General features: G+C 40.6%; 1 protein-coding gene across 5 annotated transcripts in view; it reads right to left on the bottom strand.

Annotated features, from left to right (window-relative positions):
- Window positions 1–17,907, bottom strand: part of SNTG1 (syntrophin gamma 1) — a 319,036-nt gene that overhangs the window by 12,137 nt on the left and 288,992 nt on the right. For all 5 annotated transcript variants that reach the window (XM_048507574.1, XM_048507572.1, XM_048507577.1 and 2 more), the window contains 2 exons: window positions 14,474–14,566; window positions 3,479–3,589 (listed from right to left, as the gene is read on the bottom strand). In XM_048507574.1, coding sequence (XP_048363531.1) covers window positions 3,479–3,589; window positions 14,474–14,566 — 204 coding nt within the window. The remainder of the gene's footprint in view (window positions 1–3,478; window positions 3,590–14,473; window positions 14,567–17,907) is intronic.

Genomic DNA, 17,907 nt, shown 5'->3' with positions numbered 1-17,907 from the left:
TCAGTTCCATTGGAAATATATGCCCCACATTTCCACATTGAGAACAGATGTGACAAATACATTCACTTTCTCAGCCATCTCCCCATCTTCCTTATGCAATCCTTTAATTTCTTTATCATCAATGGTTGCTTGCCTCCTTAGTATATTTTCTGCTTCAGATAATATTTGAAGAAATGCTTATTGTTTTTTTAATGTAGTATTCACGCCTCAAATTCTCTTTGTGTTTTCTTTATTGTCAACCTACATTTGTTTTACCAGAATATGTGCATGTCTCGTTTCACGTTATTTCAGAAAACCTACTTTTTGAATAAAGCCTTTTTGCTTTTTACAGCTTCCATTTCTCCTTCTGTGCCATTGGACGACTTTACAAATCTTTTCTATTACTTAAAAAATTGTCCAACAATGATTGCTAATGTGCATACTCAGTTCTATTTCTGTGATTTCTGAATTCCCAGCTTTCATTTTAAAAAAACCACAGTTAAATCTCTACCTCTTTTCTTTGCAAGAAAAAAGTACCATAGATGTATGTGTGTGTGTTCGGCAAAGCCAAAAGGACCCCCTCCTCCAAAAAACTTAGTATTTTTCAGAGTTTTTCTGCAGGAAAAAACAGGTAGTAATTTAAATGGATTCATGATGATTTTTTGGCATGATTCAGGCCACTTTGGCAGGATTCAGGCCTACCACCATTTCCCTTTCCTCTCCCCCTCACTGATCTGCAGAACTGTACTGCAGTCTGCAGGCTTCCTGTGGCGCTTGGAGGTTGTAGGCTATGCAGACTTGCAAGTCTCTGTTTCAGTCTCCCAGCTCCACGTTGGGCTCAGAGACAACAGGTGGTCCAGAGTTGCATGCTCTATTCAGCATAGCTGACCCCAATGTGCAACTCTGTGTCCACTGCTGCTACCTCTGGGCTCTATATGGAGCTTGGATATGTCAACTGCCACCACTGGATTCAAAGTAACTGATGTGAAGGGGCAATGAGGAAGCGGACATGCAGGTGGTAAAATTTGGATTCAGATATGATGGTCCCCAAAAAATTTTTAGGATTCCAGATATTCCCTAAATGGAAGTTCAAGAATATGTGGGTTTCCTGAAAAATTTCAGGTCCATTAGAAATGAATCTGAATGGTACCTTCTTCTTTTTTACATCCCTTTTATAGAGACTAACTATTAACAAAATGAAAGCAGAGAATTCAAAAATTATGACTCACTAGAATGTTAGTGCATGTTTGCAATAGCAATCACTGTTTTTAAATAAAGCCATCCAATGACACAGCAGGGGGGAAATGAGGGGAATGGTATCTTATTCCCTTCAATGCAGCCAACAGTCACAGTTAACAGTTAAATCAGTCACAGGTCATATACATTACATAATTTTATTTAAAATGTTTGGTGTTTATCTGTGCAGTCCTTATTGCTGTTAATGGCTGCTATCCTGTTTGGATCAGCAGTGATCTGGCAGATGTTTCATTCTGTTACCACCCAATGCAACCTATTCAGCAGGCATTCTCAGCTTGGCACAAACCAAACACATGGGTCTTATATCAAATCCACACGTCTAAATGTGGCTAGTTCAACTGTCAAACACATTTGATGCATAATTCCATGGTTACAAATTTGGCTTGCTTTGCTAAGTCCCGGATGGTGATAATGGAAAGTGTTGTCAATTTATAGTAGGCTTATGGCAACCCCATAGGACTTTCAATGCAAGAGATGAACAGATGGTTTCTCATTGACTGCCTCTGCATAGCAACCCTGGACTTTCTCCCATCCAAATACTAACTAGGACTAACTCTGCTTAGCTTCTAAGATTTGACTAGACCAGGCTAGCTTGAGCCACAAGGAACTCTAATGCAGTCATTGGTTCTCTGACAGTTATCTAAGAAATTAGCTAGGATTCCAAGGCTGATTTTGCACTTTCTAAATGCTTTGTGGCTTAGCCGGGGAGCGTACCTGCTGTGAGGTTTCTCACCCTGCTTGTAGTTCCCCACTGCTGCCTAGCTCTGTCCTTCGCTTGAGTCAGGGCTGGTGAGGGAACCCCACAAGCCTTGGGCTTTCCCATAAGCAACGCTTAAGCACCATGAGCTCTTCTGTATCTCTTTCGTGCATGCATGGGCAGCCTCCATTTCCTGCATTCGGATTGGCTGAATCTTGCCTCATTCCCCCCACTCACTTTCACTATAGTTTTACATGATTCTGAACACAAATCAGGTTCTGATAATCAGTGCCCTCCCCACCCCCACCCCCCATCTGAAATCCTTGAGTGTGTGATGGGATCACCATCCTCCACCTCCCCTCCATCTAAAATGTAAATCTAAAATCCTTGCATGTGCAAGAGAATCGCTACCCTCCTGTTCGCGGCGCCTGCACATGCCGCTTTTCTGCCCAAGGTTTCTCTCTTTTTCACTGCAAGGGGGTGGGAGGGTGTCGCTTCTCAGCACCTGTCCATTGGTGGGGCGGGCCAGAATGGTGAGGTGGGAAAACTAGCCTTGTTTCTGCTACAGAGGAGTTTTGCACAGCAGCAGAAGCGCCCAGAGCAACAAAAGGGCAGTTCAAAATGACCTCAACCTTCAAAGAAGGAGTGGCTCTGGGGAATAAACGTGGAACCACGCTGCAGCACTGGGGGCTGTGCAAATCTCTCTATTGCATCGGGGCGTTCCCTGGGCCAACAGAGGGGCAATTTTGGCATGCAAATTGGCCCAAGAGAGAGGAAAGAAAAACAAAGAAAAGAATAGCATGCACACCACTAGGATGAAGTTTTTTCTATCCAACCCATCAGAGAGAGAGCCATTGGCATTTATTGGGGTTTGCTTCTTTCTAAAAGAAAATGACATTTTGTACACTAAAGGAGCAATCAGAGAAGCTGAAAAATTAAGGTATTGCAGCAAAGCCAAAAAACTAAGGACTTGGGCAGTTGCAAAAAAGAGTGGAGCCCTACCCACCCCTAATCATCCTAAGACTTTACTATACCAAGGGGCCTCCAACTGTGAAAGCAGTTACAACTTCATGTCCAGTCCTCATGAAATGCAGAGTGAGCACAAATGTACTTCAAATGTTTCAGTCTATTTAACATGCAATGTTTAGTGCCTTATTGATTCATTATTTCCTCCAATGAAGATGACACAGATGCTATTCAATTTCAAAGTCTATATATTTTTTTTAAAAAAGCCCATCAGAGGGTTGCCTGCGTGAGTCTGTTGCAGCAAAAATTAACAGGAGCCCCATAGCACTTTCAGGACTAATAAAATTTTATTCCAAAATGAGCTTTTCAGTTTTACATCTCTGCTTAGTGTTTGTCTTTGACCCAAAAAAGCAGCTGAACCAAATAACTGTATTAAGAGCAAACAAAACATAACAACATAAATCCAAATATAAACCTTCGCTGCTTCCTCCTCATTATCCCAATTTGGCTGTTTCCTTCGGACCACAGAAATCTTATAAGGTTTTGGATATTTGTTGGGGTTTTGTTTGTTTGTTTTACCTTTGCTTCAATTTGCTTAGTATCTGGATTTTGGAACAAAAATTTGATTTTGCTCTTGCCATCATCTGAAGAACCTTTAAGCTGTGAAAACTTGTATCTCCATAGTACAGCCTACAGGAAACAAAATACACAGAAACATATCAACAAACACAACAGAAAAAGAGGAAAATGCCTTTCTCAGGATCTTTATAAATTACCTGTGTATAAGTTGACCGGCATATAAGTCAAGGCACCTAATTTTACCACAAAAAACTGGGAAAACTTATTGACTCGCGTATAAGTCGAGGGTGGGAAATGCAGCAGCTACTGGTAAATTTCAAAAATAAAAATAGATACCAACAAAATTACATTAATTGAGGCATCAGTAGGTTAAATGTTTTTGAATATTTATTTCAAAGAAAAACAGTAAACTAGCTCTGTAAACCCTGATTCTCCCTTTAAATCCACTCAGAAGGGAGAATATGGGGAAATTTGGAGGGTGCCTGTCAGGGCAGGAATGTTTATGTTAGCAGTACCAACATTTCAGGGTATCTTTAGGAGACCCTCCTGATGATACCAGCCAGGTTTGGTGAAGTTTAGTTCAGGGGGTCTAAAGTTATGGACCCTCAAAAGGGTAGCCCCATCTACTATTAGCTTCCATTGGAAACAATGGGGGATGGGAGCACCCACTTTGGGGATCCATAACTTTGGACCCCCTGAACAAAACATCACCAAACCTGGCTGATATCAGCAAGAGATTATCCTGATACCACCCAGGTTTAGTAAAGTTTAGTTCAAGGGGTCCAAAGTTATGGACTCTCAAAATGTAGCCCCATCTACTATTAGCTCCCATTGGAAACAATGGGGGATGGGGACACCCCCTTTGAACATAAGAACATAAGAACAAGCCAGCTGGATCAGACCAGAGTCCATCTAGTCCAGCTCTCTGCTACTCACAGTGGCCCACCAGGTGCCTTTGGGAGCTCGCATGCAGGATGTGAAAGCAATGGCCTTCTGCAGCTGTTGCTCCCAAGCACCTTTCAGGGGAATCAGCTTTAGACACAAGCAGGCAAGTAGATCCGAGTCAGAAGGAGAAAGGGATGTTGCAGTGAATGCTTGCAAAGGTACTGTGCATATTGTAATCAGCCTGATTACAGCAGAAGGGAAATGCTTCGGGGCAGAAAATTAGCACCTGTAGTTAACTCTGAACTGAGGCCCCTTCTGCACATGCAGAATAATGCACTTTCAATCCACTTTCAATGCACTTTGCAGCTGGATTTTACTGTGCGGAATAGCAAAGGCCCCTCCTTCTGTACATGCAGAATAAGGCACTTTCCATGCACTTTGAAGATGTGGAATAGCAAAATCAATTTGCAAACAATTGTGAAAGTGGATTGAAAGTGCATTATTCTGCATGTGCGGAAGGGGCTGCCTATATGAAGCCACAGAGTGTGAGCACAGGAGGTCCAGAGTTCCTGGCTTGGGGATGACGCCAGCAAGTTGTGGTTTGCTCATGCTGCCTGAATTCAGTCATGAATTCTTCATCAGGCTGTGATTTCTACAGCACTCCGTGCAGAATGCCTGGCGATGGAGCAGGACCGAGACACAAAACAGAGCACTAATGTGATTTTTAACACTTGCCTATCAAGAGTCCTCCTCGGTGTCATCCTGGTATTTTCAAGCTACCACAAAGAAGGAAACATAACTATGGCAACAACATTTCCAGCAAGAGAGATGATTAGCGATTCCAAATATGCCATTGGGAACACACACCATAACTTTGGACCCCCTCAACCAAACTTTACCAAACTTTACCAAACCTGGCTGGTATCACCAGGAGTGTCACCTGATGATACCCTGAAATCTTGGTGCCGCTAGCCTAAAAACTGTGCCTTTGGCGGCCGACAAAATAAAAAGCCTAAAATATTCTTAAAAATAAACCTCACTCGCATATCAGTCGAGGGGGGCTTTTCCAGCACAAAAAATGTGCTGAAAAAGTCGACTTATATATGCGAGTATATATGGTACCAATTTTATGAAATTAAAAATTTGAAGTCTCACTGATCATAAAATTGTATTATACCTGGACAGTGTCTGGTTAAGAGACTTCACCTGTGGAAACTGTTTAGCTTTACTTGATCCTGGGCAATTCAAGAAAAGAAAAAAAATCATAGTGAACTCTGGTTAGCCCAATTTATGACCTTATCACCAACAGAATCTTTCAGAATTTCTCCTTTTCATAATCCAAGGTCAAGTCATCTGATAGCTCCAATATTGATTCTGTTGGCAAAATGAGCTGCTGAAACAGAAGAATGTGGAATGTCATTTGTTGGTTTACTTCTCTTACCCATTTCTATTAAACAGAATCTGTGGTCCAGAGCTTTTTAATTTTTGTTGTTATTGTTGGATATGGCATATATATGTGTGTTTCTATGTTTAAATGTATTTATTCAAGATTTTTTTCTATGTTGCACTTTCAGCTTGAGACAGTTTGCAAAACTTTTCCAGAGGAGAACCTGGACTTCAGGCAGGCAGTATAAACCACAAATCTGAAATCAGCAATAGATTGAATTGAGGCAAAAAAAAAAAAAAAGTGAAGCTTAACCCAGGAAGAAAAAAATTGAAACATGTCAGAACTGGGGAAGGGTTTTCTAAATAACACCTTCTCTAAATAAAGCTGTATACACCACCTTTGAAAACCTGAGTCTTCAGCTTAAATTTATTGCTGACGTTTTCTGCATTCTTAACAACATCCAGGTAGACTATTGTAATGCATTTTATACATGACCACCTTAAACGTTTTCAGACAGTGCATACAATTGACAACATGGCAGCCAGATTTGCGGGAGGAGGGGGTCAAACTGTCACAAGCATTTTTCTCCTTCCTTGTTTCATCTGTGTTTCTAAGCTCTATTCAAAACCTCTGCCAGTACCAACACTGTGCCCAGCCCCCAGCAAAATTCCCTGCCCCCTGCTGACCTCCTCCTGCTTCCCCCCACCATTGTGCTGTTGCCTCCAGACCTGAGGCTGAAGTTTGCACATGCTCAGAGTCCCTCTGGCTTGCTCCAAGGCATGCAGGATGAGCAAGTGGTGTGGCCTTCTTCCCTCCCAGCTCCTTCTCTTGGTTACCAGACTAGAGGAGCAGCTTGAATTGGCTTGTCGTGGGCCTTGACCTGTGAATGGGAGTCACCAGAAAGTGGTAACATATGGTAGCAACGAGCCCAGGCAGGCACTCTGGCAAAGGTCTTTACAGAGCAGGACCAAATAGCAGCACTCCTTGCTGTTGTTGGCTGCTGCCACTCCCCTGGGCAGGGACACCAACCACAGCAGCCCCCAGCAGTAGGCACAGGATACCCATGTTGCCCATCCTGAAGGAGTTGATGAGGGGGCCAGGAGCATTCCCCAGGGAGAACTGCAAACCTTCCCACTGCCCCAATGCAAAGAAAGCAGCTGAAGAAGGCATTCATCTCTGCTGTGGGCTAAGCCCACCCCTGACAGCCCTCAAAGACAGCAGTGGGGGGAGTTTGGCAGGGAGTGGGGAGTTCAGCCAGGGGATGGGGGAGAGGGGATTGGGGCCAAAATGCATGACCCAGGTGAATGACATCTGAGTCAAATTACCCCTCTGTCCCCCTAGATATGCCATTGATTCTGGCTCTGACTTTTAAAGGCCCCAATGGTCTGGGACTAGAATATTTTAGGAATCATCATCTTCTCCCATACATATGTTTGCTAAAGTTATCTTCAGAGGTCTTTCCTTGTGTTTCCCCAACACAGGCGATACCATGGATGGCCACAAGGGAAAGCATTTATTTGATAGCCATGGATCTTCTCCATTCTTTCTCTTTGTGGACCTTTAATCCTGGATCTCTTCTGCTTTCCTCTTGCTCCTGCTTTCCTCCCCACGCCTGATGGATAGAATCCTGAGAGGCACATGGAAAAAATACCACAGGCTATGGCTATTCTGGGGAAACTGAATGACAAAGTGCCTATTTTTATTCTGGGTTAAGAAGCCTCTAGCATAATTGGAAAATCCACTACAGAGAAGTGAATAGGTCAAATATAACCTAATACACATTTTTCAGAGCTACACTCCAGACCCTGTATCATTTTCTCCATGAGATCCCAGTAATCTCAGCATTTCAGTAGCCTCAGGAGATGGGAAAGATCTTTGTATATAATCACCCTTGTGCTTTAGGTTCCGAGCATTCAAACTGTTGTCCCATAAGGTGGTGGTCTTAACAAATTTTAGTTTATGAATAGTGCAGTTAGTTCACGGAAGCCAATGGGCTTAGAAAGGGATAACACTGTTTAGGATTGCACTTAGGCTAATAGTTACCAATCTTATAGTTTAAAAAAGGTTCAGGAATTTTACTTTTTCATTTGTTTGGGCTCATCATGTGTATTCAAAAACTTCTTGTTAATTATTCTTAGAGGAGTGGCTTTTTATAAGATGGCTCGAGGTCTGTTCAAAAGGACCTTTGGATACTGGGTTTTAAGCTGGTCTTCTCAGACTGAAACTCAATTTAATGTCGATTGAACTATCCTTGGCTCTCAGCAAAAAATTAATAAAAATAAAATAAAACAATAATTAGATCACATGTATGAAAAAATAAAATTTTATGTAGTATTCTTTTCTCTGATGAACTAGATTTAAATTGTGAACCTTGTTTTGAACATTTGGTAAACCCTACTTTACCTTTGGCAAAGGTGGTTATTTCTTTGTTCATCAAGGGCATGTCCTTGAAAACTTTAAAAATGCCATGGTTATTGAGCAGCATACAAAACTGCAGAATTTATGTCTGAAGTTGTGTCCGATTTTCTGTAAAAGAACTCCAGTGAAACGATAAGTGATTGGTTTCTGATGAAATAAATACATATGTGCTACTTGAACACACATGCTCTCAGTTTATCAAAATGGATGAAGGTCAGAAAAAGAACATAGTATTGCTATTGTGCCAACAGAAAGAACAATACAAAATCTAACTCTTATCAGATACTTCATTCATATTCCATGGCGATAAAACAACAGGCAACTGAAGTTTAACAACCTGTTTCCAAATCACACTTCCCTTGTAGAATCTGTTAATTTTCTTTCCTGACTACTTTTCATGAATGTTGAATTTTGGAAGTGTCAATCATTTTACTTCATTGGCTGTGAGAAGAATTTTGACGTGCTTCATGATAATACCCTCAGCTATGTTAAAAGATTTTTGCCAGACCACTTGTGAGCTGTTCCTACAGCTACAAGCAACTAATGCTTGTGTGTCATTCTGTTAAAACAGTGACAGATACAAGAAATGGCTATTGACTATAGACTAACTGGTTGAGGTAGACTGCTAAAGGCATTGATATTACACATAGCATGTCCTGACTTACGGTCATATTTATAGTAATAAACAAACAGTGTCAGGGCCCATCTCTGGATTCTTGAAGGTGCCATAGTCAGTACTGGTTTGTTCTTTCAAATAGATCCTGAAGAAGTTTATCATCTGAATGTAGATGCAAAATGTTTGTCACAAAGAATGGAGTTTCTTTACTCCAAGGTTTCTGCAAGCCCTTCAAGTTCTAATTATGAATAGCTTTTTCTCCCAGGGCCAGAAACCTTGATGCAAGGGGTGCTCTGATTCATCAGGCATTTCATGGGCTAAAACAGCTCCCACTCCATATGAGAAGTGAACACAAGAGAAAATAAGTTTTATGGCTATCACAATGAATTAGGAAGGCACAGGACTTCAAATATTTCTTTGCTTCTAAAAAACCTGTTTCTTGTCCCTGGCCCTAATGTAATGAGGACAGTACTAGTGTTGGCAACTCCAGGTAGGGAAATTTTAGGTGAGGCCTGGGGAGGGATTTCAGTTGGAGTATAATACCACAGCATCTGCTTTTCAGAGCAACTGAGGAAAATCAGCCATCTTCAGAAGAACTGCAGTGTGGGGATCACTTGCGAATCCAGATATCCAAGTCCCACCAGGAGATTTGGCAACCCTAGCCAATACCATAATAATTTAATAAGCCTAGCAAGAACTCAGTTGCAATACTATTTTTGATGATGGTGCCTCAATTTTATTTATTTATTTATTGTTAAACTTATTATACCACCACACCCAAAGGGCTCTGGGCGGTGTACAAAACAAGATACCATTAAGTATCATATAGTTACAATGAAATAACTAAAACCATAAATGATTAAAACACAGCACAATCACAACAAAACCTAACAACAGATGGTGACTCAAAAGAACCTCCTACCTCTCTGGGAGGGGGTTGGACACAGTGATGGTAACAGCCAGTGTGGTGGTATACAGGGGATGGCACATCAGCGACCAGCCTCCCAAAATGCTCGGTGGAACAACTCTGTTTTACAGGTCCTGTGGAACTGCGCAAGGTCCTGCAGGGTCCTGATGGCTGGAGGAAGAGTGTTCCACTAGGCAGGGGCCAATGCAGTAAAAGCCTTGATGCGGTGGAGGCCTGTTGCATCACTGAGGGACTGGGGGCCAGCAGCAAATTGGCCTCTGCAGGCCGTGGAGAGCCTTAAAGGTCAAAACCAGCACCTTGATGTGGAATTCCACAGGGAGCCAATGCAGTTGGCGTAGCACAGGGGAGATGTGATCCCTGACAGAGCCACCTGTGAGAAACCGCACTGTCGCATGCTGGACCAGTTTGATTCCAGATCAACTGCAAGGAAGGCGTGTGTAGAGCGAGTTACAATAGTCTAATTTGGAGGTGACCGTGGCATGGAGCACTGTGGCCAGGTCAGCCTGGGAGAGATAAGGGGCCAGCCACTACACCTACCGGAGAATGGAAGAAAGCTATCTGGGCTGTGTGGGCCACCTGAGTCTCCATAGAGACAGACAAATCCAGGTAGACCCGTAAGTTCCAGGTTGAGAAAGTCGCTGTTAAAGTGACCCCGTCTAGCAATGGCAGCTGAAAACCCTCAGCTCCCCAACCCGCAACCCACCCACAGGATCTCTGTGGAATGCACTTTCTCTTCTACTGGATGTAAACCTGCTGCATCGATCTTGTGCTTCAGAAAAACAACTTTTGAGGCCTTGAAGACACGTAGCTCTTTCTTTACAGAGATGCTTAGAGATGACAATTTTGTCAGTACTTTACCTAGATTTTGCAAGTGTTCTGCTTCAGTTTCTACCCTAATCAGGATTTCATCAAGGTATATAAAGGTATGTGGCATTCCTGGAAATTGATTGTTCAAAAACAGAGCCAGTTGTAATGGAACAGTCCCTTAGAAGTATTTCTTGTCATAAAGGGTTTTGAACTATCCTCAAAAGGAATTTGCAAAGTATGCATCTCTTAAATCAACTTTGTGAATGCCTTCCATTCAGTTAGGGTAGCCTATAGGTCCTCAGACCTGGAGGCTAGATATGTATCTAGTTTAGCTATATGGTCCACTATGACTTTATAGCTTATGCAGATCCCAAAACTATCAACTATCAACTGACATCAACTATTGGGGCAGTCCAGCCAGAGAACTGAAAAGGTCTGAACATTCCTTGAACCTTTAATGATCCAGTTCTTGATCCACTTTCTGATTTAGTTACTGATGCAGGCTCTGAATGGGGCAGGGTTTGTTTGTTTTTTTGACATCTGGCTCTACACAAATCTCTTCGGCTATCCCATGCAAGGTCTCATGTCCCTCACTAAATAACCAGGTCTTTTTCAACAAGTGCACCAACTGATTTGAGTAATTAATATTTGTCCAGTCCACCATTCTCATCCAATCCTGGCCCATAGGGCTGCAGCCCTTTCCTTTATCTACTACTAAAGGCAAACACACTTTCTGATTTGCATATGCCACTTCAACACTGATAGTACTTTCCAATGGGATCTCATGCCTCTGTATTTCACTGGTCTAAACTGTAGCCCTGTGCTCTTGGGTCACAAGCAGTTTTAAGACAAGGAAGTTCACATATCCATTTCTGTATTTATGCTGTACCCATTAACGTTAACTCACCTACATTGGCTGTTCCTTGTTTCTTTTAAAAAACATAATTAAATACACCTTTCCTCTATCTTCAGAACCATCTTCATCAACCTCAACTTGGGAAAATCTGTCTTGTAACTTTCTATCCCTTTCCTCTATATGTTTTTTGTTAGTATAAGTTGGCTAGATGGCCATATTTTTGGCATATTTAATATTTGCAATTCCTATATGGACATGTTGTTTCTCTCCACAATAATAACAGGGGGTTACATCTTTTTGGGGAATATCTGTTCCCTTAAGAGCTACCTTTCAGCTATTATGATCTTAGACAACATAAGCATATTAACTATAAGTGTCTAAGCATCCCACAAGTCTAAAGTATGTTGGGCTGCCATCTTCATGCTTTGTGCAACTTTGTGCCAGAACTTTTGAAAGCCTAGTAAGAGCCTCTGAACACTCTTATCATTGATGATGTAGGCTAAACTGTCCCTCAACACAACATTCAAAATGTCTTCAACTTAAAGTATTCTGAAATATGACATAAGTTCTGCTACATAAACAGCCACTGGCAATCCAGATGACTGTAAGAAAGTAGTGAGGCTGAAAGAACATCATTGTGCTGTCAGTATGAAAATTTAAGATGTATCTGGGGTTACCATGAATCACTCCAATATAACCTGTGCTTCTGCTGACCAGTTACTTGTAATATTATCTCACAGGATCAGTGCCTCATGAAGCAGCTCCAGTAGACAGTGCAGCTCCCTACAAAAGATGGTCATGCCCCTGAGTGTGGCCCACCTACCCCATAGAGCAGTGGTGGTAAACTTTTGGCACTCCAGATGTTATGGACTACAATTCCCATCAGCCCCTGCCAGCATGGCCAATTGTAGTCCATAACATCTGGAGTGCCAAAGGTTCACCACCACGGCCATAGAGGGTGTGATGGTGACCTTGCAAGAGCCCCAAGTACAGACCATTGGAGCCCATTTGCTTTTTGCTATTACTGTAGAATGCTATTTCTTGTGTTTCTTGGGTCACCACACTAGGGAAGAAGCCACAGTGCCAGATGGTGCCAACCATCAGTTGAACCTTCAACATGACCACCAGCTGCAATGACCAGTACTCAATAGCTGCTCTGCTGCTGGGTTGTCAGTTTTCTCATTCTAGCAATTTTCTTGTTCAAGCTACATTGTAGACAGTTGCTTGGCAAGCACAAGTTTGAAATGATTTGGATAACTCTACCTGTGGTTCTGTAGTCTGCCCATGCAACAGGCATAGGCACAAGAATTATGAGGTAAAAACAACAACAACCCTACAGATCAGCCATAGCAGATTTTTACTTCAGTGTGAAACCCCCACAAAGGTAGTCTTTGAAGGGTTTGGGGAACTGAGCACTTCTTGAGCTAACACAGCTCAGGAAAGCTCTTGAACCTTGGGAATATAGAAGAGACCAGCTTGGAGAAGCTCTTTCATATACGCAGTCAAACTTAGGTGGAGTCTCATATAGACCTACAGTTTAAGGAAATAATTCAATGAGAGACTATATCAAGCAATTTTGCATAAGCTTTATCTCAGTTCGGATGGATATTTTTACCTAACTTGGCCAGAGGCTTAATGATTGCATACTTTATTTGCTCTTCAAGTTAACTGAAGGATGGAACATTTCGCTGCAATTTTGCATGACTCTCAATTTTGATTTTTCGAAAAAGTGAAACACTTTCAGCTTTCATGCTATTTGCTTAATTGATTAAAGGCTCCTCTTCATTAACAATGCAGATTTTGACATGAAAACTGAAACTCAAGATAATTTGAATTGGCTCTTTTAGAAAAATCCCACACAAGGTCTTGAACATCTATAGAAAACAGATGGTAGTATGTAAGTGTTTACAAGATAAATTTATTCTTAAGGGTGAGTAAATACTTTGGGAAAATTATCTGCAGTGTTTTCAAAGAAGACCTGAGGTGTGTTTTGAACAAAATCAATGGAAAGGCATCCACTGACTTCAGTGAAGTGTAGATCGGGCTTGCAGTAATCATGATAATGTAAGAGCTGATGGTATGTCATGGGCCTGTCAAAACAAATTATTTGCTTCAGGTGAGTGAGCAAAGTAGGATTTTATAAGGGTAGAGAAAATATTACAAGGGCTGAGGTTGAATCTAACAGTTTATGTTTGCTAGGCAGCTGATATTTTCTGTTGCACTGACAGCAATGGCAATGGAATATTTTGATTAAAGCAGTTGGGTTAGGTTTCTTATGTTATTGAAACATGCATATGAAATTATAACTATTTTCACAATGCCTGTTAATATAATTCCAAATAAGAATATAGTTTCAAATTGCTTCTATTAGAGGAAAATGCAACACAGGATTTCTTAAAGGAAGATAGCAGAGCAACCAAAGGAAGCGTACTGTGCTTGAATTTCACGTTACTAATGCTGTGAAAGTACATAGTGTTGTTTTGCCATAACTAGATTATTAAACAATCACCCTAATCTAATGAAAGCAACATGCAACTAGGGGCCTGTTTCATATAATTTGTTGGGCTGGGGGGGGGGGGGTAGCAGCTGGTCTAGGTACCTCCTTTTACATGCCTATCAGATTGTCAATCATTGGCTGAGCTGTTAAGTTGGGGAGAGGAACATCAGGAATGATAATGCATACATACTTCTCACTTTGCTACTTCTGATTAGGATCACTGTCTAATATAATCAAAAACATTGATAATGTACATTTAACAGTTTAATTTCATGCTCCTGCCTGCACCTAGAAGTGTGTCCCTACATCATTTCTGCAGTGTGCTGCTTCAGTTCTTCATGACTAGGCTTCTCATAATGCTCAAAGAAGAACATAAAGCAAAGAGAGCAAAGAAATAGGCAAAGGAGGAAGAAAGACAGGGAGTGTAGAAAATGACCTGTTCTCTACCTCAAAGTACAAATATCTGGATTTTTTAACAAACACATAGTCAGTATTTGATGAAATAACCAAAGCTGTAATAATAGACTTCAAGATTATTTAATGTTCGACTAAAACTATATGATATTTGGAACCATAAAGGATTCACTTCTCATGGTTTTACCTTTGTTGCAGCATCAAAGCATACAAAGCCCATTCCAAAGTCAATAGTAAGCCCCATAAGACGACTCTCCAGCACACAGGCATATGTCTTGCACTAGAAACAATTGGAGAAAAAAGTACATTAAGTGGAACTTTTAGTCAAGTACATACAACTCAAAAATATGGTTGAGGGGAAGGAGAAATACCTCAACAGGTACTCATGTTCAACAGTACCAGTCACTCAAAGTAATCAGACCTCTGCTATTCAGTTAGCTCACTTTAAATAATACATCCCCCCCATAAAAAAAAAAACCTCCAGGAGGAGGAATAGACCTATCAGAACTGACCAGGCTAAAAGGATTACAGAATAGTCTTGCTCTACTTCCTCTAGCATCTGTCTGACCAGGAAATGGGAGATTATTCTAGAAACCGCAGACAGATTATAAGGTACTCTCAACAGCCCTCCTATTTCCCATGGGAAAGATGCCTGGGAGGCAACAGAGCCCTGAATTTTTGAAGTGATTAATTCTGCCAGTTCCAACAACTCAAAAATATGCTCAGTTACTTCCTCCATATGCTTTTCCTAACAGAAAGTGGACCATTTCCCTAAAGGCTACTGTTGGGAAGGGATCAGCTAACATCCTTTGGTATTTGCTCTCTTCCCTTGTTATATGGGTGAGAATTATCTTTTCTCTCTGGGTGGCAGACCTATTCTGATCCCCAACTGAGTGCTATCAAAATCCAAAGCTTAACTATACATAACTGGTCATAAAACTTAATTCAATATATCTTTTATATGATTTCATGGCAATTATTTAAATTTATTTCAACATACCTGAAGCAATGTTTATAAAATGTTTTGTGGTGAGGTGTAAAATTTCCAATAAGTATAACCGCTGAATGTTAAATATTTTATCATGGGGAAAGATCAACATGTTAAGGCAAAGAAAATTTATCTATAGCATCTGGCAAAATACATTTGTACATCAAATTCTTTTCGAAATTCATCTTTACCGTATTGAATATGTTTTATATGAAGTCACCTGTATACTATTCACTGAAACTTTCACAATTCTGATGTTATACATGTATAGTAATGATATGGCTGAAAAATTAGTTGTTTTTTTCCGGGTTCCAAGTTATCAGCCAGAATTTAAGAGATAATTGTTATAATATTCACCTTTGTAAATGACCCATGGTATATATAAATAATTTATTTAAAATCTTACTGCAGCTCTGAGTTGTAGATTCAATTAGGTTATGTTAACATGATTATGAGAACTGAGACCCCGTAGATTGATGGAAAGTTCTACTCCAAGAGGCATTACTAATTTAGCAGTTCAATACTTTTGACTATGCTAGATTTACCCCATCTGTCATTTCACCTAAGGGGCAATCTCTTGCCTTCACCAGCTACAATGCCTTCAGTACCCAAGTACAACTCTTAAGTAAGAAATATTGAAAGGTTAACAATTATAATGTGCTTTGAGCAGCTGTCACAAATTGGTAAAGAGAGATTAATTTGCACCAGAGGTTAAAATGGTAAAGGTCAGCTTCCAGTCTTTCAATCTCTGGCTTCTAGCCAGAGGTTTTATTTCACTTACAGTTTCCCTGCTTACTTTAATTAATCTCTTTAGCTGCAAACTCGGAGAGAATGAAATGAGGAATATTGCCAAAAGAGTACATAATGTCAAAGATCTTACGGCTTTAATATAAGCCTTAAAAATGTAATACCCACCATAAAAAGACTGACTGATTTGGTTTTGCTTATTGATTTCACACACTAAAATCCATAAAAAGGTTTTTCAAAATGAAGGTTTTCTACATAACAGGAAACTCAATATTTAATATTTCACTATCCCTATGATCCAAAAATATAGAATCTTAAACATGGATCCATGAATAATTCAATAGGTATGGTTCAGAAGCAGAGGCAAAAGAATTTCACTTCTCAGGTCTAAGACCTGAAGCATACTGCAGTTCAGCAGGAGGTGTTAATTCAGAGAAAGAATGATGTGGCTTAAACCCATCCAAACCCATTTCTGAAATGGAAGAGACTTGCAGAGTCTTTGGTCATAAGTTCATGGCTGAATTCTTACTTTTCAAAAATGAACGACAGCACAAGTATCCATACTATATTTCTTCATTGGGAACAGGGAACTGTATGAGGGAATTTTGGGAAGGATTTTTTTAAAAAGACTAATTTAATCACTCATGGACATGCTATGTTATAAATCCTGTTGGGTTTGCAGAGAGTTAGGAACCACAAAGCCTTTACAGTGATTGAAAGTAGAGGTAATGAGTACAGGTAATGAAATGTTTCATATTTTCATTTTTTAAAAAAATTCTGAGAGTTACATTTTGGGAGAGACATTGGAGTATGTTTTGACAGACACGGAAAGAATGCAAACCATATTAAAACTACTGCTAAGTATGTTATGCATTTTAAAATAATTGACTAAAATAAAATTATAGATACTGAGTTGGCACCTTTTCACAATGGCAGGTAAGTATAGTAGAAAAAAGGGGTTTCCCTGGGCTACAGTGTTTCATATAAAAAAAGTGAGTCTAAATTCATAAAAGATTTTCCTCTTGTACAACCTTTAGCTCAAGTAGAAGCATGAGAATTGCTATAAAAGCTTCCTAAGACAGATGTGCATTTCAAGCGTTAGAGATCATGGCTTCTATTTTCTTTCCACAATAAGTTATTTGGATCAACCATGCACCTTTTAATCCAAGACACGCCATTTCAATATCTGAAGCATAGTTTTCTCTTAGTATATTTTCCTGTCCCTCCCATCCCTGGTTCTTCTCCACTCTCCCTTCAAAAAGTAATCCTTTTCTCAACAGTTCAGACAGTGCAGACCTGTTAATTCATCACCCCATAACAGTCCAGTAATGTGATTAGTTGTTTCTCAGAAAGCTATCACTTTTATCCATTTTAATGGATACATATGAATCCCTGCCCATTCTACAGTGAGCTCAGAGCAGCTATTGAGCTCCATCATAATCCTACAAACCTGATTAAGGCTGTCCAAGATGTCCCAGGCAGCTTCATAGATAATTTAGAAATTTGTACCTGCATGTCCCAAACTCAGGCTTCTCAAATTGCTACAGTATATTAGCACAGGAGAGGGACTTGCAAGGACATGTGGAGAGCATCTTATTTTCCCTCCCTCATAATTTCCTCTTTCCCTTCCCTGAAAACCGCAATAGGCTCTCCCCTTTTTCTACCTCTGCCTCCCTTGCCAACCACCATTCAACCTGCCATTGTCTGCTACCCTCTTTTCAGCTCCTATTCTTCCCCTGGTAGCCTCTTCCCAGGAGAATGACAGTGGTTTGGTGCTGACTGATGTACCCAGTTGCACAGACCACCAGCCACCCTCCTGCAATGCTGCCACCTCATCTGCATACTGCAAGGGGCAGATATTCTCCTCTCCCCCTGCCCCAATCCAA

Source organism: Sphaerodactylus townsendi, linkage group LG09 (genome assembly GCF_021028975.2).
Source record: "Sphaerodactylus townsendi isolate TG3544 linkage group LG09, MPM_Stown_v2.3, whole genome shotgun sequence".
Lineage (NCBI taxonomy): Eukaryota > Metazoa > Chordata > Lepidosauria > Squamata > Sphaerodactylidae > Sphaerodactylus > Sphaerodactylus townsendi.
The sequence above is the reverse complement of the archived record's forward strand: the minus strand, read 5'-3'. Positions and strand labels throughout refer to the sequence as shown.